Source organism: Astatotilapia calliptera, chromosome 14, assembly GCF_900246225.1.
Source record: "Astatotilapia calliptera chromosome 14, fAstCal1.2, whole genome shotgun sequence".
Classification (NCBI taxonomy): domain Eukaryota; kingdom Metazoa; phylum Chordata; class Actinopteri; order Cichliformes; family Cichlidae; genus Astatotilapia; species Astatotilapia calliptera.
The window spans coordinates 34,297,746-34,325,109 of record NC_039315.1 but is presented as its reverse complement, the minus strand read 5'-3'; the positions used below and the strand labels follow the sequence as shown (position 1 = coordinate 34,325,109).

The 27,364-nt window shown below is 40.8% G+C and overlaps 2 protein-coding genes across 5 annotated transcripts in view; both read right to left on the bottom strand.

Annotated features, from left to right (window-relative positions):
- The window catches only part of hectd1 (HECT domain containing 1), a 46,604-nt gene extending 28,932 nt beyond the window's left edge, over window positions 1-17,672 (bottom strand). For all 4 annotated transcript variants that reach the window (XM_026191824.1, XM_026191826.1, XM_026191825.1 and 1 more), the window contains exons 1-19: window positions 17,444-17,672; window positions 12,498-12,657; window positions 10,138-10,287; window positions 9,803-10,037; window positions 8,226-8,453; window positions 7,398-7,679; window positions 7,035-7,305; window positions 6,657-6,733; window positions 6,410-6,508; window positions 6,141-6,255; window positions 5,659-5,833; window positions 5,226-5,364; window positions 4,042-4,212; window positions 3,736-3,958; window positions 3,390-3,653; window positions 3,024-3,235; window positions 2,781-2,927; window positions 2,245-2,339; window positions 80-185 (exon numbers count right to left, since the gene is read on the bottom strand). In XM_026191824.1, coding sequence (XP_026047609.1) covers window positions 80-185; window positions 2,245-2,339; window positions 2,781-2,927; window positions 3,024-3,235; window positions 3,390-3,653; window positions 3,736-3,958; window positions 4,042-4,212; window positions 5,226-5,364; window positions 5,659-5,833; window positions 6,141-6,255; window positions 6,410-6,508; window positions 6,657-6,733; window positions 7,035-7,305; window positions 7,398-7,679; window positions 8,226-8,453; window positions 9,803-10,037; window positions 10,138-10,277 — 2,979 coding nt within the window. In that variant the 5' untranslated portion in view covers window positions 10,278-10,287; window positions 12,498-12,657; window positions 17,444-17,672. The remainder of the gene's footprint in view (window positions 1-79; window positions 186-2,244; window positions 2,340-2,780; window positions 2,928-3,023; window positions 3,236-3,389; window positions 3,654-3,735; window positions 3,959-4,041; window positions 4,213-5,225; window positions 5,365-5,658; window positions 5,834-6,140; window positions 6,256-6,409; window positions 6,509-6,656; window positions 6,734-7,034; window positions 7,306-7,397; window positions 7,680-8,225; window positions 8,454-9,802; window positions 10,038-10,137; window positions 10,288-12,497; window positions 12,658-17,443) is intronic.
- A 5,024-nt stretch (window positions 17,673-22,696) lies between these two features.
- heatr5a (HEAT repeat containing 5a) overlaps window positions 22,697-27,364 on the bottom strand; it is a 52,108-nt gene continuing 47,440 nt past the window's right edge. The window contains exons 38-41 of the mRNA XM_026191683.1: window positions 26,587-26,694; window positions 26,274-26,376; window positions 25,477-25,630; window positions 22,697-24,998 (exon numbers count right to left, since the gene is read on the bottom strand). Coding sequence (XP_026047468.1) covers window positions 24,839-24,998; window positions 25,477-25,630; window positions 26,274-26,376; window positions 26,587-26,694 — 525 coding nt within the window. The 3' untranslated portion in view covers window positions 22,697-24,838. The remainder of the gene's footprint in view (window positions 24,999-25,476; window positions 25,631-26,273; window positions 26,377-26,586; window positions 26,695-27,364) is intronic.

The following is a 27,364-nucleotide window of genomic DNA, read 5'->3' as shown; positions in this document are numbered from 1 at the left end:
AGGCTGTGATTATGGCAAGCAACATTACTGAGAGCTTCTCCAAATAACACACCAGGACCTCGAACACACGTTGACTCACCTGCAGGTTGTATGAGGATCCCGGAGTGTCGTACAGGTGCAGAGGTAGGCGTTCTATTGACTCCAGGACAGCTATCAGTTTACGGATTAAGGCAACAGCTGGTCGGCTAAACACACACACAGAATCATTTATCAACTTTAATCAGTTCAAACAAAACATAGGCAGTTTAAACATCTTCGACAGTGCTATGTGACCAAGTAGAATCCAAGTGATAACTAAGGAGACTAAAGGATCCTTCAGTTCTTCATAATGATTTTATATTTCAGTCAAACTAGGCTGGAGACTACAGCGCAAACAAAATTACAGCAACTGTGTGTAATGAACTCGGGATTTCACTGCATTTGTCATTTTTGCTTTAAAAAATGTACACATTTAGAGTTGGGTAAATTTCTCAAATCTGAAACACAAAATCCTCCAGAAATAGTGACATAGTTGCAGCCTGATGGCTATATAACTGCAAAATAACAAATGCTTGGCAAGCTCGCTTCGATATGGGAATATAACCAGTAGGGCTTCCACAAACGATTATTTTGATAGTCAACTAGTCACCTATTATTTTTGCGAATAGTCAACTAATCAGATCATGCATCCATTGGATGTAAAACGTACAGCTTATTCCATCGGCATGCATCTGGTCATTCATATATATATATATATATATATATATATATATATATATATATATATATATATATATATATATATATATATATATATATATATATATATATATATATTTATTTATTTATTTATTTATTTATTTATTTATTTATTTATTTATTTATTTAAGGTCTGTGCTAACTAAAAATAAAGAAAGATGATAGTTTATTAAACTCAGTCGTCTGCTCTTTGCTCCCTAAAATTTAACAGGACATTGGAGTAAAATCTCTACCATCTCACACTTCTGTTTAATCAGTTTTCTGTTCGACATTTATTCAGCTGTGTAAAAACTGTAACTTTAATCTCAGCCAAACAGGAACAAATAAAACACTGAAAAAAAACAAACAATAAAATTTTTAAAAGTTATCTAAGTGACTTATATATCATGTTTAAACTGAGTAGCGAAAGCTCGCGGGGTGTTTGAAAACGATGTGCCGGGAGTCCGGTGTTCTTGCCAGATCTAGTGAGCCTTGAGCTGTTGGGTAAGAGAGGTCTCAGAAAACGTCGGAGCACTTTTGCAGATATTTGAAGTTTACACAGTTACCTTCTCACCTGAAAATATGTTAAAAGTTTATTTTGTGACCCAGGAACAGTCATAAGAGTAATATTAAAACTAAGTAGCTGCCGCCATTGTTGGAAACTGAAATTGGCTGGGCCGCACTATGAATCCCGGGATAGGTTGGGGCACGAAGGATACACCCGACCCATCCTTGAAATCTGGGGAAATGAAGGACGCATTTGGTCCCGTCGCTGTAACATAATCGGCCTACAAATGCAACCGCCAAAGGATATGGCCCCTGAATTTGTATACAGCTATAAGACTGGAGATTGCTGCTCCGCCATCTTCTGTTTCAGTCCGTTATTACACTCTTAAATCCTACTGCTTATACCTGCGTCTTTCGGGATCTTACAAAGCTTCAAACGACGCATCAACTATTAAATTTGTCGTTGCCGATTTTGATAGTAGACATAATCGTGACTAGTCGACAAATCGTGACAGCCCTAATAACCAGAATGCAACCAGCAGGCACTCCCTGCTTGCAAAGACAGGGACTGCTCAGTGCAGACCAACCCCGACTGTCTGCGTTTATGCGTTTAGTAAAGCTTGTGATTGCCTTACAATCAGAAGTGATTGAGCAGTCAACACCCTCAACCTCTGGGCAACCAGCTGGTTACCTCAACTACTTGTAATTGTTCTCGTGATCACCAGGCAACCACAGACTTTGTCCTAGTCCGAGGGAGGTTGCCATCCTATTTGTACTCTAGTGTGACTAAGCTATCACTTTTTTAGTTGTCATTCTGACTAACTTTGTCTGCCCTTTGTCATTCTCTGTATATCTTTTCTCTTTAAATCAAATTTTTTGGGTCTACTTCATGTAGAAATGTCCATCTTTCTTTTCCTTGTCTCTGTTTGAACAAACAACAAGTATACTGTCCTATAAATCATTATGCATAAGAGTGCTTTGTTTTCATTTATCGAATTCAGAATATGAGCATGACATTACCTTTCATCATCTTCATTCTCGCTGAAAGCCGCCTTAAAGACATTGATTCTTTCCATTAAAGGCTTACAATCATGTTTCAGGTCCAGTTCCACACTCTACACAGAAGCATAAGACATGTCAAATTTTCATCTTTAAGGACAGGGGTGGTCCCCCTTCACCTCTAGAACTAGCATGAATTCAAAAACATTCCTCAGATTTTGATCCATATTGACACGACAGCACCATGCAACTAATACAGATCTATCATCTACACATCCAGCCACATCAACTGTAACTGGACCCACACAAGAAGTAGATACGCAGTATTAACTTGTAAATAAAAAATTTTTTTTGTGTGTGTGTATATATATATATATATATATATATATATATATATATATATATATATATATATATATATATATATATATATATATATATATATATAACAAAATATAAAATATACTAATTAAGGCCTTTATTTGAAAACCAGTACCTTAGAATATTTCAATAAAGAATAAATAATCAGATGAATGAGAGATTTAGAATTAGCTCACATTGTTAAGGACTGTAAACAGAGCCTGGACCAAGCCACTGCTACACATCTCATACGGAGAAATCGTGTTTTCATCCTTCAAAACTACAATCAGGTTTTCCAGAGCCGTTTTCATCAGGTCCCTCCATGTGTTCTCCCCTTCAATACACTGTTAACAATATAAGTCATAAGCATGTAAGCATTTACATTACTGTTTATTATTGCAATCCAATGAGAGTCTGTCTACTAATGTGTACTTGTGTACCTGTCTGTTGGTGTGCAGCTCCCAAGCAGACTCCAGCTGTGTTGAAATGTTCCGGAGAGTAACCACCACTCCTCTGGGCATGCTTTCTACAGCTTTGAAATGATCATCATATAGCTCTCTTGCCATACTTTTCACCTTCTGCTTTGTCTTCTCCAGTTTTGACTTTAATTTCCTGCCTCGCTTCCCCGTCCAACCAGTCACAAACTCTGAGCCTACTCAGGCACATGCGAACACACACAAAGACACACGAAAATGAGACATTTAACAACGCTGCTGAACACGTTTGTAAATTTCAACGGGAAGAATATTTTCCTTTGTTTGATAGCTTACCTGTATACATTTTGCTTATTAGACAATGAGACTCACCCAAGGATGTTTCTGCTGTGAAAGAGTGCTTGGTTCCTCTGTTAGACTCAAAGACAAAGCCAGGCAGGTCTTCCTTCAGGATGGTGGCCTGCTGCCCATCTGAGTTGTGGATAGCAATCTCTCCATCCTTCAGGCAGGTCAGAGACCAGTTCCCTACGGTCAGCTTGGTGGGGCCAACACTGGACAAGATGGGCTGACTGGCTGTTACTGGCTTCACCTGACTCCGTGCCCGCTGTAGCTTCTCCAAGAACTCGCTGCGAGACTCTGCAGCCCAAAAGAGATGGACCATTGTCAGCAGAACAAAATGACAGATATGCAAGTGCATTATAAGCATGTTAACTCATACCGGAGCTGTCCGATCCCCCTTCTGGACTTCCGCTGGAGTACATGGTGGCTAGCTTCCCATCCAGGATGAACCTGAACCAGCCATTGGAGCCATTGGAGAGCTCAAGGGCAGCAGCGTCAGACCAGATGTAGAGACAGTCCCTGCCTCTGATGATGGACCAGTCCCTCCAGTGGTATGGCTTCCCCTGCTGGATCTCCCTAGCATCCTCCTGCACCTCTTCCTCCTGCGAGAAAAATGTGTATATATGATATACACATACTGAAGACTAAATCTTAAGCTTCATCTCATCGTCCTCTCGGTGTATACCTTCTCAGGTTTTGCTTCATCCTCGTTCTCATCATCAGATGCTGGTCCAGCCAAAGTCGACACCTTGTTGATGACGCCTAGTCGAGCCAGCTGGTCAAGGAAAACATCTCCACCCTTATCCACCAGATCCCTTATGATCTGCAGAGCCAGAAGGTGACCGTCGTCATCGTCCTGACACAGGGAGAGAGAGAAAGCAAGAAAACATTTTATCATATCCCTCCTTAAAAGAAGAAAAAAGATATAGGACATATGTGTCTGGCTAAAATACATGTAGTGTGTAGGCATGCTTAGACTGTCACATAACAGTACGACATCATGGTGAAAAATGTTGGTTTTTTTTGTTTTTTTTAAGAAGATCAACCTCAGGTAAAACATCATGTCTTGTGGTCAAAACACTAAAGTGGTTCCTTAGTCTTTATCATCCCTGTGTTGCACATCTTTGCATCTCTATTTCCTCAGGCTGTCTAGAGTGGGGAAGAAGCTGCGTTAACCATAACACACTGCTCAGAAATGTGACACTACTTTATAAAGAGTTGAGAGACTTTGAACAAGATCTGGGATGCCACATTAGTGAATATACATTACAAAAAATTAAATTAAATTAAATAAAAACTACAAAGGAAAACCTTTCCCTGTTCAAAAACACAAACATGGACAACAGATTTGGAATCAGACTGCTGGTAAATGAAACATACACTGCTGAAACAGAACATTGAAATGCAGGATAAGATAGCGGACTTGAAGAACTGTGATGGAAAAAAATAACCTCCAGATCTATGGTGTAGCCGAAAAAAAAGGATTTAAAACTTAGAGTTAGTTAACATAACATGTAATTAACTGTGGGAGGTAGCCCAGCTTCGTTGAGAAAATTCACACAGCCTTAATCAGCTGAAGGAGAAATGCTCACCACTGGACCACTGTGCTGTGTGGCACTCAAGCACCCAAAACCATGTAAGTCAATGTGATCATCACCTTTCGGCCTTTGTAGTATATACACGGCAGCGTTTGAATAATTGTAATTAATTAATTTAATTAAGCATCTGCTTAAGCTAGTGTTCATTCTCTGTTGGGCTAAAATTTGATCTATTCCAACTAGGTATGTCCTGCTAAGATTCTGGGTTTTGGAAGGTTTGACAAATAAGACCCAAAAGGATGTCTGTGTCTGTGTATTTGAGTGTTTGTACCTCTTGATCGAGGACAGTAGCTGTGATCTCCACCAGCACCGTGGGCAAGTTATGTCCCGCCTCGCTGTCACACACCTCCTTCAGCAGCACTTCGCTGCTATAGTGAACCATTTTCCTGATCAAAGCCAGACTAGCTTTCCTGAAAACCATCAAAATAGAAACATGCAACTTCATTTTTCTAGTGAGAACTCCCAGCCTGGTTTTAATTATAGACAGCAGTTCCTTTTATGTCCACTTCTGCTCCTTTAATTAAGATTTGCACTGGACATAGTAGTGAAGTTTGATTCAGAACAGAAAGAACACAATGTAATATGATTCGATTAACTCATGTAAATTCGACAATATTTAAAGTTTATCTGATGTAGCCTAGTAAACAATGGTAAATTAAGGTGAATGAATGGCTGCTGCAGAGTGCTTAGACACTGTCATTTACCTAATAGAAGGCAGCATGGTATGCTGAAATGTTTGTGCAAAAACAGGCAGAAGTCTCTTTAGGTAGATAGGAGCCATTTCTGGGTCTCCTTTGGGTTCACTGCCCTCCTCCTCCTCTTTGTTAAGATCTTTCTTCTTCTTGTCATCACTCTTGTTCACTGGACACATCCAGTCTCCTGAAACACACAGATTGTTTGCCTTTCGAAACCGATAGACATTTGTGCATCACTCTCTGTCAGCAAAACCAAGTGCAGGTAAGCATAAAGCACATCTACTGTAGGTGCAAAGGGCCTGGTTAATTGGGTTAATTTCAGTTTGTTTTTTTTTTTAGACATTGCAAGGAAACTTCAGTTTTTGGCATAAGAAAGGCAAAAGTGCAAAATTAACACAAGTCAGAGACAGAAAAGGCACGTTACAACGAAATGATATAGCAGCGGAACCAGCAATAGCAGTAGTGGTCTTGCATAGACCTGGTTTACTTACCAGGAGACTGCAGTATAGCTACAACTTCACTGTGTCCCCTCTCCCTAGCCTTGTCCAGAGGTGTTTTTCCATCCTCATCCCTCAGGTCAGGGTTGGCCCCATGACGCAGGAGAGTCTGCACACACACATTACAAAGGAAGCAATGCGCAAAAAAAAAAAAAAAATTAAAATCAGTCAACAAAACACATTACTCCAGAAAAAAAAATGTTTCAGAAACTGGACTACTGCAGGACTAAACGTGCATTTCATCCTTAGCTTTCGTGTGTTACCTTGGCTACTTGCGGGCGTCCAAAACAGGCAGCATAGTGCAGTGACGATGACCTCTGACCTCTATTGACATCTGCTCCTCTCTCACAAAGAAACTCAACCTACAACAACAGACAGTTGGTGAAACTGAAATTAAATAATACACGGATAACAATTTGTAATAGTATTAAACTGAAAAACTAATATCATTGTCAGTTAGATGTTCTTCAGTTAATTTAGTCCAGATTAAATGGCAAGTTTTATCGTTACCATTTCTTGCGTGCCGAAAGCTGAAGCCCAGTTGAGCAGCGTCTGTCCGACATCATCCATAAAGTTCACCTCAAATGCTACAAAAAAACATTCCATTATTACCGATAACGCACACACACACACAAACAACCTTCAGCAAAACACCACCTGTTTTCTACCTAATTTCACTGAAGTTTAACCTGTCAATACGTTTAAAGCCTATACTTTTGAAGCCAACTTTAAAACCAAGTTCTATTATTTTTTTTGTAATACATATGCAAATATATAACAGTCTAGCTGATATGATTACAAAGTTAAAAGGAAGTGTGATGAAATTTTTCCAAACTATCAACACTCAGACTCATGGCTTCTGTAATATTTATTAGTTTGCATCATCACCTCCAGTGTCAATGGCATCGATGAGAGCATCTGTGTCCTTGCTACGGATACAGTCGATGAGCTGTCGGTGTGATCTCTCCCCAGAACTGTCCAGACGTCGCAGCCCTGGGATCCTGCCCGTCGACCCTGCTGTGGACTTTGGCAGCGCTTTTCGCCCCTCAAACAGGAGCACCAGCAGGAGGTCAACCAGCCGCATGGTGTCCAGTACACAGCGCTCATCTCCTCCCAGCGCTGACTCCATCGAATCGGGCAGTGCTGAACGCAACAAGTCCTGGACACCCAGAAAGAGAACATTTAATGTTGATCAGACTTCTTACTTAATAAAGTAATAAATACATCTTCATTCAAGGTGTTTTGACCTACATGTGTCACTAGCGGAGACCCCCTGCAGAGTGTTGACAGCAGGCTGACAATGGTAGACACCTGGTTGCTCAATTTCGAGTCAGAAGCCGAGGGGCCTGCACCTGCTGAAGGCCGGCCTGGCTTGCAGGAAGATGCGGGGCCTGACACTGTCCCTCCAGCAGCCGCCATGCGGGACAGCAGCTCCTCTGTCAAGCCATGTTTGGCTAAAGGGGCAGGGTCTACACCACGACGTGTGAACCGGTCAGCCAGTGAGGCAAAGCAGCGCAAAGCACCGTCTGACACCTGCAGGAGAGGAGAGTTTTGAGTTATAGCATATTCAGCCTGAACAAGGTTAAAGATCTAGCAATGCTTTTCACAATTTTCCCTCTTTAATGAGCTTCTAAAAGGAAATTCGAGTTATTAATGTTCCAACACAGTACCTTTTAAACAAAACATTATAATTTAATTAGTTCTAAAAGTCCCACTACTTCTTTCTTTAAATCATTTTTCTCAGAGGCACAAAGCTATAGTCTCTGTGTTGAAGCTAGGAGTTGTTACAGCATTAGGAGAGAACAAAAACCTAATCTTTCATTGTAATATCTATTCATAGAGAAAGAGACAATCCAAACTCTGAAACTTCAGTTATCTCAATACTTGGTGCACCCCCTTCATATAGTAGAAAGAAGCAGTTTTAGCTCCACCCCTTTTATGACCACCCTCAGTTTAGGAAAAGTGGCAAATAACACAAATAAGAAGGGAGGGCAGCAACTATTTCAAAGTCTCTTTCATACCATGTATTTGTAATCAGAAAAGTGCATTAACTGGATGCAACCCCTGTTCTATATTTACCTGGTGGTCTTCGTGTTTGAGGAGGCTAGACAGAGACTCCACACAGGTCTCCAGAGAAGAGTCCTGGGGCTCCATTTTGCTGCAAAGGCGGGACACAACAGCCATGGCTGAGTGCAGAGTGTCTTTATGAACAAGGTGCCCACTGTCTCGGATGAAACTCAGCACACAGTTCAGCCCACCTGCCTCAAACACTGCGCCAGACTCTCTGGTACAGATCAACTCCAGCACCTGGAGAAACACGAAAACATATGTTCAAACTTAATCTCTAGAAGGAATATGTAACTCCAAATCTTGGTGTACCTGAATCACAGACTTCTCCAAACTATGCCATTAGATAACATTTTTGGGTGAGTCAATGATTTATTTAAAGCACTCAACATAGAGACTGATCTCCCATCATCCTCACTAATTGATATTTCTACCTTTTCTCAGAAGATCAAAAAAAGAAAATTTGAAAAATTGAGAATAACAGGATCAAATGACAGAAAAACAGACAATCTAGTGGATAAAGAACCCCTCTGGGCCTCTAGCACAAGTCTGATCTAACACATCGGACTGGTGACAAAGTAAGGCCTGAATAAACACCACTGTTTGGGAAAATAATTAATAAACATCTGGCAGCACATTGTTGTGATCTCATGTCTATGGCATAGCTCTGTCTCCAAACCCCAAAGAACCCCACCCAAACAGAGAAGCAGCTGATCAAAACTTCATCTCATGTGTTAGCTTTCTGTTCAGGACAATAACACAGCAACAGATCAGGGAGATGCCCTCCTCTCTGATTAGACTCCATTGAGGTTTTAAATACTCAAGTATTTGACTTTTTTGTATTAGTATTATTATTTTCCACAAATTTTACCTGTTCCACTATCATACTGCTTAAAGTGTAAAAATCACATGCGTGCCACACAGCCCAATGCTTTGAGAAAATCTGTGACAATTGTGTGCAGGAAACAGCTGGAGACACTGAAGAGCGTGTTGACAGTCAGCCCAGTAGGAAAAGATGAAACTGTAATTTAGTTCAATAGATTAAAGGTTGTAACTATTTCATCAACTGCTGCAACAGCAATAATCAAGTTTAATCAAGACATATGTAACAGCACATGCTGTGCATCATGTCTGGTTCTCCTGTACAGCAGTGGGATCAGCTGCTTGCGACTGATATTACCCTTGTTTTGATGAGCCAGGGTAGTGTGTTAGAACTATAACAGAACATATACTTTCAGTCAATTCATGTCGTGATACAAGATTTTAGTGGTGAAGTGAGGAGGTGTGATTTCAATGATTCAATGATTGTTCCAAATGTTAATACATTACTATATGACATGAGCAACTATGTATACAACTTTCCTTCACATATGGACTTTCAATGTGTGACAGATGTCATGTCAGATCACAAGACTTCCTCTTATATAAGGAAGTACGTTCCAATTTTGAGGATTTATTTGAAAGCCCAGCAAAGCAAGCTGGACTGAGGCTTTTGGCTTATGTTTAAAAGCTGTCAACAACCACCATAAGACAAGAAACAGATCAGACAAATGAAATGGGCCTCTCTCTTATAGTCAGTTGTCTCCTACCTTGACACACTGCTCAGCCAGGTCTCTGCTGGTCCTGTTGTTCAACTCCACTACCACCAGTCGATTACACAGCGCTTTGATGGCCCCATCCACTCCCACAATCCTGCGGGTACATTCTGCCGACACGTCCAGGTAGTAGGTTATTGCTCGGGCTGTAACCTCCAGCACGTTATCTGGAGCACTCTCATCCAAGAAGATCTTACAGAGTGCTGGAAGGAATGTCCGAGGAGGACATCTGGCAGATAAGAGAGGGGTGACGGTGAGGAAGAGAGAGTGCTGAATTCTGAAATCATGACCACCAACTGAATGCTTGTGAGACAAATACACAAACTTACGTCTCAAAGCAGCGGTCGACGTTATCTGACATGAGCAGTAGCATGCAGAGTTGCTCCAGAGCAATGAGTTGCATGTCACGCTCATCACCCTGACCCATCTGCAGCCACTCCAGCAGGGTGTCTGGGTCCACATCGGCCATGATGGCTAGCCTAAAGCAACAGAAATATACAGAAATCTTATTACTGTCACTCACAGCTGTCATTTATGTGCAAGCAATCAAAGTAGAGATGAAAGATGCATAATTTAGCTACATTTAAGTAGCTAACCGAGCCCCCGTGTAAGCTATTACCGTATTTTCACGACCATAAGGCGCACTTAAAAGTCTTAGATTTTCTTCAAAAAGTACGGCGCGCCCTATAGCGCAGTGTGCCCTGTGTGTTGTAAGGAGGACGTAGTAGAGAACACCATGAGAACGCTAAAGGGTGAAGTGTGGGGGCAACCCTGAAAATGGCAAAGAGACACGCTTATGAAGCACAGTTTAAACTGAAGGCCATCAGCTACGCAGAGGAACATGGAAATCGAGCAACGGCGAGAGAATTTAAGATTAACGAATCGATGGTTCGCAAATGGAGGAAGCTAGAAAACAAGCTCCGGCAGGTCAAGAAAACGCAGCTGAGTTTCCGCGGACATAAGGCGAGGTGGCCCGAGTTGGAGGAAAGACTCGAGCGGTGGATCATCGAGCAAAGAACGAGCGGGAGAAGCGTTTCGACGGTCACCATTCGGCTAAAAGCAGTTTCACTTTCACTTTTTATGAAACGGTGCCATTTTTCCATCCGGACCAGGACTACGGTAGCGCAGCAACTTCCAGCGGATTATAAGGAAAAGCTGGCCATCTTCCGCTCCTACTGCAGCAAACACATCGGCGACAAAAACATCCAGCCCAGCCACATCACAAACATGGACGAGGTCCCGCTCACTTTTGACATCCCGGTGAGTCACACTGTGGAGAAGAAGGGGACCAGCACGGTAGCGATACGCACAACGGGGCACGAAAAGTCTTCTTTTACTGTTGTGCTTGGCTGCCATGCTAATGGACAGAAACTGCCACCTATGGTGATTTTTAAGCGAAAGACTTTGCCTAAAGAGAAGTTTCCAGCAGGAATCATCATTAAGGCAAATGAAAAGGGCTGGATGGATGAGGAAATGATGAAAGAGTGGCTGAGGGAGGTGTATGTAAGGAGACCAGGTGGTTTTTTCCACGCATCACCATCGCTCTTAATCTGTGACTCTATGCGTGCCCATCTCACAGCCGATGTGAAAAAAACTAGTGAAACAAATGAACTGTGAGCTTGCTGTCATTCCGGGAGGCCTGACAAAGGATCTCCAACCGCTGGACATCGGTGTGAACCGCCCGTTCAAAGTAAGGCTGCGAGCGGCCTGGGAGCGATGGATGACCGATGGAGACCACAGTTTCACCAAGAGTGGAAGGCAGCGCCGGGCGAGTTACGCCACAATTTGCGAATGGATTGTAGATGCTTGGGCTAACATGTCTGCTGGCACTGTTGTTCGAGCTTTCGCAAAAGCCGGCATCATTTCCGAGGAGCCGCACGGCACGGAAAGTGACTCTGACAGTGAAGAAAGTGAACCTGGCATGTTTGATGGAGATTTAGCGCAGCTGTTCAATTCAGACACAGAGGATGAGGACTTCGATGGGTTTGATTGATGATAAAAATGTGAGCACCAAACTTTGTTTTGCTCCTGCTTTATTTTTAAATACGCACACTTGTGTGCTTGTGTGTTGTTGATGATGACGATTACTGGTAATAAAAATGTGAGTAAGGTACCGAACTCAGGTTTGCTCCCGCTTTATTTTTAAATACGCATACGGTACTTATATGCGCCCTATGATCCAGTGCGCCTTATGTGTGTGTTAAATACAGTAATGGCACACATAACTGAGACTGCGCCTTTTAGTACAGTGCGTCTTATGGTCGTGAAAATACGGTACTGTACTAATGCTCAAACAAATCTGATTTGTACGGTTTATTTATTGTTAGATATAATTAAAAGTGTTAGCACTTCCTATTAAATGTGATTTTGTTGGCCAGCTCGCTGTAATTTACCCAAGCTATATGATCCTGATCATGTTTTAATTTGTACCAATAGGGGGGGGTAACAAAAAACTTACTTGCCAGATATATCACCTTTGGGGGTTTGTATCAATTTGCCATTCATTTGTAACAGCATTTTTCAACGCTTCCTTACTTGACAATGACGTCACTAAGTGAAATACGATCTGAAGCTACATCAGTTTTTTGGTATCTGTTATGTGGACTTTGTGTGCAATCAGTGTGCTGGAAGTAAAATAAATTATTATAATTTAAAAACAAAAAACCAACAAACAAAATGAAAGCCTCACCTAGCTTCCCGTTGGCTACCCGGTCTGGCTCAACACCCAATCAGTTGTGTCGCTGTTTGGGACTCATCCAACCAACCAGAGAGAGAGAATGGGAAAGGGAACACACTTAAGAGGAAGTGCTGACGTTCACAGGGATTTCTGGGACATGAAGTCTCTCTACCTGCAAACAGGAAGAACAGAGGAGAAAGGCTCAATTGACATTCATCTGTCTGTACATGAAACACACTAAAATGATTATCTGATCCACATTTAGAAAAACAGAAGGGCCGAAAACCAATGCTAAAGTAAAGGTGGCAAAAAAAATAAATAAAAAATGCAGTTCATCTAATGGACACAAATTGGGGTCCAGCCACACCAACTCCCATGTCAGTCCTATGTTACAGCATTAATCCCCACCCCCCAAAAAATACAACAACAACACATATTTTCATCCATTTATATATTTACTATTTTATAAAGTGGGAGGTTGAATGTTTTTCCAACTCATCCATCTGGATAACAGAGTTGTGGCTGCTTTGATTTACTGGACCTCTCAAAAGCATTTGTGATGTTGGTGCCTTTAAATGGAACTGACTGACTGATATTAAGGCCACCTTTGAGGTACAGACCATCCACATTTGTACTTCTGTTTTGGTGAGTGAAACTTTTCAGTTTCATTAGTCTGTTATTTAGTACCCACCAGCAGCTACTTGTATCTGTACACTGTATCCATATAGGTTTCTGGATGTAGCTTGATAAACTTGGCACTCCACCCTTTCATTTGCGGTCACTTGTGGCTCCCAAAAACAAAAAACAAAAAAACAACACTAATGGCAGCTGCCAAAGCACTTATATTAAGGCTTTGAAATCTTGACTATTGTTGCAACTATACTCCTACCAGCCACTGACTGAAAGCAGCAGCCTATAAACATTAAGTTTACTGTGACAATGCAAAACTCAATACCAATTTAGAATTTTTTTATTGTTAAACACGTCTTCAAACCAGAGGCTCTGTTCAGAAGCATTACCATGCAGCAGTCCCTGCTGAGAGTCTGTTGGTTGCACCCTAAGTTGATTAGTGGCTAATTTGAAGTCTGCTTGCTTGTTTGACTGTCTGGATATAAACAGGCTGTGCTGATGCAGATCCTCTTATCCACAGATTAATCATCACAACTGGCATCCTGTGCATCCTGACCTCTTCTCAACCCCACCACCACCATGGGGCAACCACAGCAAGACAGAATTTGGCTGGCCCTCCCCCTAACACCTTTTAACCCCTGATAGTGTTTCTATTGTCCAAGTCCAGACAGAAGTTGGGAATTACACAGTGTGATAGAAAACACTTTCTCATTCTTCCTGTTCATGACCAAAGCTTACCCTGTGGAGGTTGTCTAGGCTCTTTGAGTGTAGCTGAGAATTGGAAGGATGCCTCATAGAAACCACTTTCTAGTCTAAAAGCATTAGTTACTGTTCAAAACATTAGATAGTGAAATCCACTATATCAGCGGTCCCCAACCTTTTTTGCGCCACGGACCAGTTTATGCCCGACAATATTTTCATGGACCGGCCTTTAAGGTGTCGCGGATAAATACAACAAAATAAAACTAGTACCGGTATCGAAAAAAAGAAAATTTATTCATAACACACGTGAAAAGACCAAGGAAAACCGAGTAAACGATAGAAATGATAACAAAATAACGCTGAAAACCGATAAAAACCCTGAAAACTATACATTTCACACCTGAGCCTCAACTCTCGCGGCCCGGTACCAAATAACTCACGGACCAGTACTGGTCCGAGCCCCGGGGGGTTGGGGACCGCTGCACTATATATAACAACCAAGACTTTAGGTCAGCCATTAGTATATCAAAGCTTTAAGATATAGTTCGAATTTATAATATAGAAGATCTGGCAATGGCATGTGCCATAACACAATAACTTCAGTAAAGTCAGTGTTTCCAGACGCTACTATCACAACACTCTTAAACCCCTGCCACCACTCTCCCTCTGCACCTCCAGTTCTCTCACAAAGTTTTCCTGCAGCATGGAGGGATACAGCTCAGCTACTGTCACCCTGTAAGAATTGATCAATTGATATGAACTGCATGTGTGGCAACATCTGACAAAGCTCTTGTGACTCATCGAGTAATGCGACCGACTAGCCAATAGGTGACACGTCATATTTTTGGGATCACTTGAAACCCTAGTCCAGGTACTAAAAATGTACCTGGTACCAGGTACTATCACCCTATTGGAAAAGGGTGATAAAACAATTGTCTTATACAGTTGAAAAAAAAATATTTTAGTTTGTATGAGGTGGTGCTGTGTAGGGGTGGGCGATATAAACGATATACGATAGAAACTATATAAATTTGGCCAACGATAGAGATTTTGACTATATCGCTCTATGATTGATTGGTAATTTATTTCAACATGTGAACAATATACAAGTACATTTAGAAAAGAAATAAGAGAGAAAAAAAAATACTATACAAATTACATACAAAAAACCATTCTGATTAATTTACATGTTGAAAGGGAGTGGGAAGAAGTATACACTTATTTAATCCCACCCCTTTGCCATATCGCAATGATGTCGTCAAGCTGCGCCTGTTTTGGTCGAAAGCATCGCAGCGGCTAAAACCATTATCATCTGCAAATTATGCCGGTCGACAGTCATAGCAAAGAGATGAAGCACTTTTGAAATATGGGGAAAGCCAAAAACTGCGCTTCCTCCACTTCCGTAACATTGATTCATTAATGCTGAATTCTCTCGCAGCTGTTCTATTCCCATGTTGTTGCAGTATATTAATAACTAACCTCGTATTGTGGATGAATAATCTCAGTTGTTCTCCTGACTGAAGTTTGGCCCGTGTATAGCATCCTGCTATGCGATTGCATTTGTCCCTAACCACCAGAATCCCTCACGTTAACTTTTATCGAGTGGAAAAAAAGTTGGCGTTCATCCTCCAGCTTCACTGAGCCAATTTCTAACATTCAAAGAGCTCAAGCAAGAACAAGTGTTGTGAAAAATGAAATGTGTCCACTGCAGCCACTGTCTGTGCTTTTCATGCATTAATTTTTCATCCACAAAATTTCTTTCACAGTTTCCCTGTTCCCAGTAAACTCCACTATTGCTCCCTTTTTCATTTTGGCCCACCTGTCAGCCAATCAACATTGGACAATTGCTTACATCATTCAATTCTAGTGACACACAGTCAGGATCCTAGAACGTGCATGGGAGTGCATTTCGGGTGGGGGAAATCTCATCTCCTCCTTCTGTCTGACCAAAAAGTATACGTGGACACAGACATTTGCAGGATTAGTGAGTCACAAAGACACAATACTGGTAGCACATATGAAAAGTTTTACTACTGCACACGTTAAGGACTGCTATGAATTGTTAACTTGGCAGTTGCTGTGTGTTCGAATAGGTATTCCAAATTCAATTTCCAACGAGGAACTCAGGAATTACAACTTATTCAGGAATGCACCGCAAGTCAGACTTGAGGGGGCATTCCAGCTGAAAATTCTATTAGAAACTGAGAAAATCTGACTACAAATGAAACAATCAATTTGGAAGTGACCTCACTCACAGTTCTGACATCCAACTTCAGAGGTAAATATGGCAGCATTTAACCAGGCAAGTATTAAGAACCAATTCTTATTGTACTTACAGCGATCTGGCAAATGGAAAAGCTTCTTAGGGAAATGTGGGTAGACTAAAAAGAAAACTAATTTAACACCAACACATACTGGAGAACACACACCTGTAAAACTTTGTTAAATTATCTAATCACAAAAAATTACTTTCGCATAGACTGTACTGATTTTGTTGAAACCAACTTGCCGAAACATAGCTTTTCCAATAAGGAGTGGATACCTGAGACAAGATTAAAAGAATGTAAGCTCTCCATAAAGCATTTCTTAAACCAGAAAGACAGCAATTGAAACATGGACATTTATTACTCAGTAATTCGGCAAAGTTCGCCTGACATGATTGAAACCTACAGAACAGCTGCCACGCTCACAATATGGTGAAACAGTTACAGTACACCAACATAATAAAAGTTACACATCACATAACAGTTACACAGCAAACTGTTAAGAGAAGTGACCATTAGGTAAATAAAACAAAACAATAATATAAAAATAAATGTTGATGTAGTAACACAAGAAATCAACATTTAAATGTTCCCATGTTGAATTCAAACTTTTATACTTTATATATACGCAATGTTAAAAAGTCGGGCAAAGAAAGCTTTGTTATGACTAATGGAAAACAAACGTTCAGCCATATCCGAGAGAGCTAATCGTATGACCGCAATTTTTATTATTTGACGAGCCATACGGAGCCGAACTATTCACACAAACCAACTTAAGAGATATAGAACAGCTATGGTATTGGAAGCGATAAGCCGTAGAGTTAGCTGTCCAGTTGGGTACATACAGTTTTATAGTCGAGTAGTAGCTTCACTTCCAGATTCGCTAATGTAAAGCATTGGCCGATTTCAGGCCGATAAAACGAAATAAAACTTAAAGAAATCTCCATAATCCCTCAACCTCAGACTCGGCTGCTTTCAATTAAGTCATACAATTGTTTGTCGCTCAATATAAAAGTAATTTCATGTACCGAAACCCGGAAAGCCGGCTAATGTTAGCCGATTAGATAGCCTTAGCACCACGTTAGCTTTCAAAAGCAAGCTGACTTTAACAACAAAAAAGCTTTCTCCCTACTAACAACTGAAGCGTCTGGTCCAAAAATGTTTTTTTAACTATTCAAATCATTTATATCTGTATTTTATGCTTGCTTTGTCAACCAACTATACATGCGGCCTCGGACTTCTAAAGGGAAACCACCGGACTCGAGTTCCACGAGAGCCGAGAGGCCACGATGAAACAGCGGACACAAAACTCAAGCGACAACGGCCTCGATCTTCAGGTCACCAGCAGAACGATTCACTCACCGTTTTTGCTCTTTTCGACAGAGAGACGATCGACAAGTGTATGAATAATTCTTCAGGGTTCAAATACAGGGTATAGAGCCGTTTGTGTCGGGAGTTACGTCAAGGTGTTTCCATTTCTTCTCAAAGAGTCTTAAGAGGTCAGAGTGGACGGCGGCCCGCAAAACACAACAGACCGGACTGAAATGGAGAGCTGAGGCGATTGAGCCCGCTGCCTTCAGAGGTCACTATCTGCCTCGGAAATGCCAATGTTCAAAAGCTATTCGCTTCATTTTTTCATTAATATTCTTAATTATTCTCAAAAATGTATATATCACGACTTGTAAATCACGAGCTCTCACATAAATATCATTTTAAAAAATAATATATAACACACTGAATATTAGCACGGCGTGGATTTAAATTTACAGATGTCCCCAAACAGCTCCCACATCTCCCTTAAACTTTAATTTGTACTTATGTAGAGCCACGAAGTAGCATGTGCAAGTGGCCGTTTGCCACTGTCCCTGCATCAACAGCCATGTATAGTTAGATTACTAGAGGTACACATCAGAAGCGTTTGCAGTTACAACTTAACTAAGGTGTTGATGTAATGCAGAAGTATAAATATATAAAAGTAAAGCAGAAGTACAAATAGAAAAGTAAAAGTAAATATATAAAAGTAAGTATAAATATTTATAGATATTCTAGCTGTAAGGGCCAATATATTTTCCTATATTTTCCAAAGTTTGTTCATAACAAACACCATGTTTGAGCTGTTCATAAGTTCACATGGCAACAGATCTGTGGCCATATGTCTTGGACACTTGGGTAAAAAGAGCTTCTATGCTATCAACTGATCACCACCTGGTGGTGAATTGGATCAGGTGGCGGGGGAAGATGCTGGCCAGACATGGCATACTCAAAGTATATTGAGCAAGCATTGGGGACATCTGGCAGAGGCCCCAGTCCTCCAGATCTTCAATTCCCAGCTCTGACAAGACTTCAATTGCATTCTGAGGGAGGGTGGGGAAAGTGAGTCTGAGTGGACCATGTTCTGCATCTGTATTGTTGAGGCAACTGCAAAATGCTGTGACTGCAAGGGCATTGGTGCCTGTTGTGGCAGTAATCCCAGAACCAGAAGTTCAAGGGAGCTATCAGGTTGAAAAAGAAGTCTTATCGTGCTTGGTTAGCCTGTGGGACTCCAGAAGCAGCTGACAGACCAGCAGGTCAAGCGGAGTGTAGCTGACCCAAAAACTCGGGTGTGGGAGGAGTTGGTTAGACCACTGAACAAGACTTTTGGTCTCAAAGCGGTGGTGGGATGTCACTGACCTCAACTGAGGACATAGGTAAGGCAGTGGAAGGAACACTTAGGGAATACCTCAATCCCACTGTCACGTTTTCTGTATGGAAGAAGAGTGAGGCTGAGGGGGATGACTCGCTTATCACTTGAGGTGAGGTCACTGATTGAGTTGAACAACTGCTCCGTGGTAGGGTAGCTGCGCTGGATGAGATTCACCCTGGATGTTGTGGGGTTACCCTAGCTGACATGTCTCTGCAATGTTGCATGGAGGTCTGGTGGTGGCTTAGATTATATTGCACCAATTCATTACTAGTGTGCATAGGAATTTGTCCAATCAGTCTGCATGTTTTTTGTGGACCTGGAAAATCTATTTGACTGCATATCTCAGGACATCCTGTGTGAGGTATTTAGGGAGTATGGAATGTCTGGCCAGTTGTTACTGGCCATTCGGTCCCTGTACAACTGCAGCAAGAGCTTGGTTTGTATTGAGTACAGTAATTTAGATTCATTTCCAGTGTGTGTTGGTTTCTGCCAGGGCTGCCCTTTGTCACAGATTCATAGTTTTTATGAACAGAATATTTAGACATAGCCAGATGGTGGAGTCTCCAATTATTGGGCTTTGTTGAAAAACATCTTTGTTTTTTGCAGATAATGTGCTTCTGTTGTCTTCATTAGCTTGTGACCTCCAGATTGCTCTGGGATAGTTACTTTTGTAACCTGCTGTAATGTGGATTTTATACCAGGTTTTCGTGGTCAAGAGAACTGAAAGTGGAGGAGTCAGTTTAGCAGTTAAGACACCTTCAAACTCTTATCTATGGTCCAACATGTGGGTAGGGACAGAAGGAACGATTGGCAGAAATTAGCTTCCTCCAAGGGGTGTCTGGGCTCTCCCTTTTGGAGATGATCTTGGTCATTTGAGAGAGCCTCAGATAGGATAAACAAACTTAAAATTGCTCAGCCTATTATGAAAAGTGAGTTTACTACCCTGAATACATCAACAGCCTGTGCGAGTTTTGTAATAAACTCTTCTGCTTTCAGTGGAGGCTCCATTTGTTACAGTAATATAGCAGTATTACTGAGCAACAGAAACACACATGACCTTGTTCTAACAGTGTGAGAACTCAGTGAAAAGCTATAGGATGGAGCCAAACTGTTGGCACTATGATGACGTGACAACTTCCCTAATCACTGCATATTTGCAATTATCATAGGCATTACTTAAGTTTTAGGCAGTGTTGGGAAGGTTACTTTTAAAATGTATTCCATTACAGAATACATGCCCCGAAATGTATTCTGTAACGTATTCCGTTACGTTACTCAATGAGAGTAACGTATTCTGAATACTTTGGATTACTTAATATGTTATCATGCTGTTTACAACTACGTGAATGTACTATTGCTGTGATTTATTACTGTTACTGAAGGTCCGCGGCTCCGAACCCTAGTAAAGGGACCTCTGGATAATACGTCGGGCTCGTAGCCGAAAACTAGCTTTACTTTGTTGTCTGGGTCAACTTTGCTAGCGAGAGACAGAGATAGGCGTTGAAAGGCTGCTCCAACGGAGCTTATTGTTTTTGGAGGAAAACACGAACAAAGCATACAGTCGAGTCTTAATAGCTTACTTACAACTGGGCTCGTCAGGCACTCTTCTTGGCTGCAGTGGTTATTATTATATTTACATGCTTCCAGCTCCCGTTTTTGCTCGATGACAACTCGTACTTCCTTTTTCTCCCTCCCTCCCTCATAGACAAATAACGGGTATGGCAGTCCATTCTCCCTGCAGCACGGACTACACTGCCTATGATGCTACATTCTTTAGAGCTATACTGGTAGCATTCCAACAACAAAAAGGCCTCTCTCATCCAGGAAACACGCAGAGAGAGAGCGTCACCCTGTAACCATGGCGCTGCCGCCTGGAACAACAGAACGTAGCTGTCAAACAAAACCCAAACAGTCCTGACCCGCCACAATATGAAACAGGGAAGTACCGCCGTGTAATCCATTTATTTCAACAAAGTAACTGTATTCTAAATACCACCTTTATAAACGGTAACTGTAACGGAATACAGTTACTCATATTTTGTATTTTAAATACGTAACGGCGGTACATGTATTCCGTTACTCCCCAACACTGGTTTTAGGTGCTCTGTATGTACATAAGACAATAAAAGACAAACATGCCTACAGGAAGGCAGGATGGAATCACAAGGCACTATAGAAATCAAGGCACTTTATATTGTAAGGTAAAAACCTTACAAAAATACAAAGAAAACAGAGAAAACCCCAACAATTATAGGACTCTCTTTAAGCAAGTGCTTTGGTGAGAGTGGGAATGAAAAACTCCCTTTTAACGTTAAGAAACCTCCAGCAGAACCAGGTTCAGGGAGGGGCGGCCATCTGCCGCGCCAGGTTGGGGGTGAGTAGATGAAGACATGACAAAGACATGCTGTGGAAGAGAGACAGGGATTAATAATAACATGTAATTAAATGCAAAGAGGTGTGTAAATACATAGCTCCACGGCGGGTGTTGCAGTATGGGGAAAACCGATTAGGGTTGGTGGTGTACCATGGGCTTTTGTTTACAACTACGCTTCCTCCTCACTGTTACCTAGCCATCCTGTTTTCCCTTGGGACAATCTGCTGGGGGAGAGCCAACGGGGCCTACGCTACCTTTGGCTGCTCCAGCTAGAGGGGCCTAGCTACGGGCTTTTCAAGGGTGCGAAGCCGGTTCAAAAAGTGATTGCAGGAATTTAAGCTGTTAGAAATTACTCGTTGACCTAAATTCTGTCAAAAACAGATCAATCATATCTCTCAGGAAGAATGTCAAGTAATTTGGAGCCAGTAAAAGCATTCCTATCATAAAATAGCTGCTGCAACCAGTTTTTGTTAAAGAGACCAATTTATCCTGGTACAATGTGCCACTGACATTAAAACTAGATGATAGTAGTTCTATAAAAGTATTTGAAGTGACCAAAAAGGACTGGACTGACGACAATATAGGTACAAATACGCAGAGTCATGAAGATACTTCAAAAACAGGTATTCTTTTTAATTTGATCTACAATCCCTTCATGAATCATGTTCACTAGAGTGTATTTACTAATATTAGTAAAGACAGTAGACGTTAAAAACACATAATGACATCAGAAATCACTTTTTAGCCCAACACTGGGTCTCCAGAGCTCCAGAGAGGAGTTACTAAACACACTGAGCAGGAAAGCGCAGGAGGGAAAGAGGAAGAGGCCATGCTGCAGGTAAATCAAATAAGACGTTATCAGTAAGTTGTTAATTAAATGGGCTACACAAAAAGCGGTAAAGAGAGCTAACTTGAAAGAGAATCACCTTTGAGTTAACTTTTTATTTCAAAGCTGCGCTATTACACTTTACACAGAGCCACTTTAATGTCATCTGATATTTGCTGTGCTGTTTTTAACCACATTTAGTAAATCGTAATTGTTTTTGGTTCTTTTGTAAATTGACTTGTTATATGTGTAATATTACTTTATATTTTGGTTTAAATGTATCATGTAGAAAATTCCAGTATTTATTTTCAGATGTTTTTGCCTTTTTTAAAAATATGTGTTTGGTCATATTTGGTCACATTTTATGCATTGCACTATGTACATTCTACTTGTTCTGTCTGCTGGGTTTAGTTTATCTATTGGAAAAGCAATGGTATTTCTTAACCGTAAGATATATTGCCTTACTACTACCGTACTTTGAACTCCGATGATTAGGATGTAGATCTTGAAATGCACCTTCTTTAACAGTTATTTCTGCTGGTAGGGTCAAGTGATTGAATTATGCTGTGGTCCTTTTACCAAATGTCTGAGCGGTACTCAAATTTAGATTGAATTCATGACTCAGTTCTTTGGAGGACATGATCATTTGGAAGGTTTACATTTACCATCTTTAAACCCTTCATAGTCAGTTTTCTAAACCATACAAACCTAAATGTGAAGAAAACAAAGAGATGAATTTAAAGACAGTTTATTTGTACATGTTCAGAACATTTAACTGTACCTACTCGTTCATTCAGTTCACACCTGTACACTGCACAAATGAGATGGCCAGGACAGAGACAGACACTCAATCTCTGCTGCCTCGTACACTTATTGCTGGTCAGTACTTTAGTGTTACCCATCATCATTCAAGAAAATCATGTTAAGAGGACAACATTTACATTTACAAAGTCAAGACTTTTTTTCTTTTTAAACAAACTGATGAGATTTAGGTTTAAGTAACCAGTCAATGCTTTTTACAGCAGATAACAGCACACTCAAAAAAACATTAAACTGTTAGTGTAGTGTTGTTTGAGGGGCAGTTAACCTCAAAAATCACAAGTATGTGTTTTCCTGTGGTCTGCAGTGCTGTTTCCTCATCTAGATTGCTTAGATTTGCAAATATCTACTGTAGATGTGTCTGCTTTTGCTTGAATAAAATGTATGTGGTGCTCAGAGCACAATGTCTTTGAAAAAAAAAAATCATGAATGGGTTCATAAAAAAAATCTAATGAAAAAATAACAAAGTGAAATTGGCAAGTGTGCAAAACTTATACTTGGGGAAAAAAAAAAAAAAAACCTCAGGCAACTGAATGTTGCCTTTTAGGACATGCACGCTAACAGCTGTTGGTAGTTTTACCATTAAAGTGGCTTTAATGGTAAAGCAAACACACGGGCAAATGGAAAGGGATACTAACAATATACAGGAGCAGTTATGTCACTTTTTGTTATTGTCCCAGTCTTGACGATAGAGATTGGATTGAGGTCATATGCAAGAGGTGAAAAATGTAACTCAAAAGACTTAACTGATGACCCAGGTATCCCAGGGTTGATCAGTTAAAGTCCCACCTTTATGATGGCATGCTGTGACTTAATTCAAATTAATGCTTAATAACCCAAGAAGTTGCAATACAGCAACACTTAATACAAAATGAATTGTAGTAATCTTTTAATACGCTTTGATCATTAAGATATAGCTCATAATTCTTTACAGTACAAATAATTGTTCCCGTGGCAACACCTCAAGAAAGCAAATCTGATCACAGCAGTGTAATGTTCACAGTTCAGCTGTGGGTTTAACAGCCTATCATTGATGGTTTAGGACATAAGAGCGGTGTGAGGCACTATTAACCTGATGTGTGTATTAAATGATGTGCGCAACTTATGTTGATTGTTTTTATAAATGATCTGACGAATGAAATCTGGGCAGGATTTATCTCCTCTCCTTTCAGAATGTTCTATTGTATCCTCTACTAAAGGGGATAATAAAGGAAGCAACAAGGCATCTTCCCTTTAGCTCTAAAAGCTCTTATTATAGCTATGCAGATGGTTTCTGTTCATGTTACTTAGTCAGGAACTGAGGAAAATCTGACTACCTGACATTTCTCGTGTGTGACTCTGGGTCTCCTACCTGTTGGATACACCCAAAACAGCTCATTCAGGAAGCATCTAGGAGGCGTCCGTGTCACATGCCAGAACCAATGAAACTGGTTCCTTCTCTTGTTTGCACACAGCTCTATCTGAATACAATTGAATCACATTCCCTTCTTTTCAAGGTGAATAAAGCTCAGTCGGTTTCACACAAGACTCTTTTTGATATTGTTAGCCATCATGTTGATCATTCACCAAATTACTGACACCGGCCTCAGTTCGTTTTGAAGCTGAGTTTGAACTCTTCAAGTTCATTCTCATAGATATGAACTGAAGCTCATGTGTCCTGGGGAGGAGTCAGTCTGTGATTTGATCAACAGGTATGTATGACGTATGTATGATGCACAGTTCGTGTGATAAAACATGCCAACCTGGCAGAACTGATTTTTTCAAATGACATAATAAAGGTAAGCGTCAATGTGAGGTGGCATGCAGTGTGCTGGAAAAAGTAAAAGAAAAAAAAAAAAATCGAAATTCGATCTAGTTTTTTTTTTTTTTTTTTCCAAAATGAGACAGGAAGTGAACTCACAGAATTTTTTTTGGTCTGCTATCTGCATATATTTCAATATGGTGTACCACAAAACCAGTCAGAATGTCCCTCAGAACAATCACAAGTACCACAGTGTGTTAGTGACGTTAAACTCCAGAGACAGTCTCTGTGTGGCGGATCTAAGCTTGGCTGCCTCACAGGAACTTTGTTTTGAGCGTGATGCTGGGAGAGGACTTCCCAGTGCTGTGGGCAGCTGGGTTAGCACTGCTAGCTTTAATATTCAAACTCTCCTGATTTCCTTTGATGGCAGCTTGAAGACGAGACTTCAGGTGAGGCGATGTTGTGATGAGTGACCTGTAGGAGGAAGGAAAATATATAACCGCCTGCTTCATATTCACTGATCCTTAAAAGCAGCATGACAAAACATGGCTTTGCTCTGCATGACATGATTTAATTACTGATGGAGACTGCCAATCTCTCCTTCACAGGTAGGGTGAAACTACAGTGGAAATGATTTTGAACTATATGAAAATCATCCAAAAGTTCCTGGAGATCAATAAAATCCTAAAACCTCAGAGAGGAGTCATACAATGCTTTTTCCTACAGCCTATAATCACATTATTGTAAACTTTTTTCTTACTGAGGAGAAGAGCAGGAAAATAAAATACTCATGAATCCCAGAAATCAACATGTAATCTACATAAAAAAACAAATTATGAAAGAGCTAAAAAGGTTGCTTGTACAGTTCAGTCCACTGAGAGCAGCAGGAGCGTTTCATACAAACCAAACCAGACCCGTATGCAAAAAAATAACTGCACACATCACTACCGACCTGAAGACAGCTGGGTGCTGAGGGCCAAAGCGCATCAGATCCTTGAGTGCCGAATCATGAAGAGACCTGGATGGCAGGGGAGCAGAGCTAAGGGCATTTTCATCCAGGAGAAAGGAGATGAGGAGGGGCAGCAAGACTGCCACCAGCTGAGGACCTGAAGGGCAAAATACACAAAACATGGGAACAAGCTTCAGATGGGGGAGAATGTTTTATCTGTTAAATATCTCAGCAAAAGCTGGATGGACTTGTACCTTTGCTCAAGGAAGCAAGAACAGCTGAAATCACTGACCTTTAAACAAAATAATTGAATGGAACTTGAATTTATCTACTTGTGTATAACATTTTAGTGTTTTTTTTGTTTTATTGGCTTGACTGTAGTCACAAGGTCTCGTTTACGTTGTCTTTCCTGCTGGCAGCGTGCTCAGTCATATTTGGACAGGGAGTATCAATCCAGAGTGTTTAAACCAGTAATTTAGTCACCTTTAAGTTCTCACAGCAGACACATTCATCTCTCACGCACACCTACAGCCAAATTTGAATCACTGGTTAACCAAACTAACATTTCACAGCTTCTCACTTCAGTGCGTGGTTGTGAAGGGCTGCATGCTGGTTAATCAGGAAGGGAGAACACATCAGATATGCGAGCAGTGAATACTGAGAAGGATTCGCACATTTAGAGCACAAATCAGGCTGCTGCACTCCACCACTATCCTCCTTTGGACAGAGAGCCTTGCTTTACCTTCTTCCATTCTATCATCTCCTGACTCCACCATGTCTCTGCTACAGACTCTACTCACACTGTGATTCATCAGCTGCCTGGATCAAAGCCTCCATCGCTCGGATCCCCTCCAAGACTCCAAGCAGCTCCTGTGGAGTTTGAGGACGACTCCGCTCCACCTTCTGAGGAGGAAGCAGACAAATATATGCTGAAATCACCTGAACAATGCCTTCTAGTGATCATATAGGTTTTTATTTCATTTTCCCTTAGTGTACATGCAAGCATCAGTACAGAAAGAAAATTAAACATATTACAAAAAATAATATATATATTATTAATGAACATAAAGCAACTCAGATACTCATGTATGGTAAATAAGTTTGGTTGGATACCTGGAGGAATCGAATCAATGTCGGACCAAGGGCCTGGATGTATGGGATGGCCACACCGGGCTGAGCCTGAAACACTGTCGTTAGCAGCTGACAACAGTGACTCACAACCTAGAGCAGAGAAGGGAGGAAACACTGTCACTGTCGAACCCCACACTTACTCAAATATCGACTTAGAGGAACATAACTCTGTCCTTAATCCAGAGTTTTACTGGTCTGGAAGAATATGGCGTACCCCAAACTGTCTAGATTAAGGATGTCAAACTCTTTTACATTGTGGGCCCACATTGACTTGAAGAGGGCCGGACCAGTGAAACTATTTTATCTCGCTGTAAAGACGTTTTCCTACATATTTAATCCCTGAGATATTCTAATATAAGAGTTTTATTACATGATAAAGGAATGCCACTATAGTGAATGAAAAATCTGTAGGGACAACTCTTTGATGTCATAAAATTTAAGCACAAGGTGTAAAACTTTGGTAGCTCATTTCCCTAAATGTCCTCTAATCACGAAACACAGTTTTGTTAACTTGCAGAAAATGTCCTGTTTTAATGTGGACCCACTTTAAAAACAAAAACAAAACAAACAAACAAAAAAAAGTCTACATTTAATTGTGAAACCTTTCTGCTGCTTAATTCTTTATCTAACCCTTAATTCCTTCGGTGCCGTGTGAAACTGGATTTGGGAGAGTTGGGAAATTATAAGGAGCAAAAACTGTGAAACATATTAAATGAAATTACAGTTAAAAGTTTGAAATTTATGCCCCACATTTTTCAAC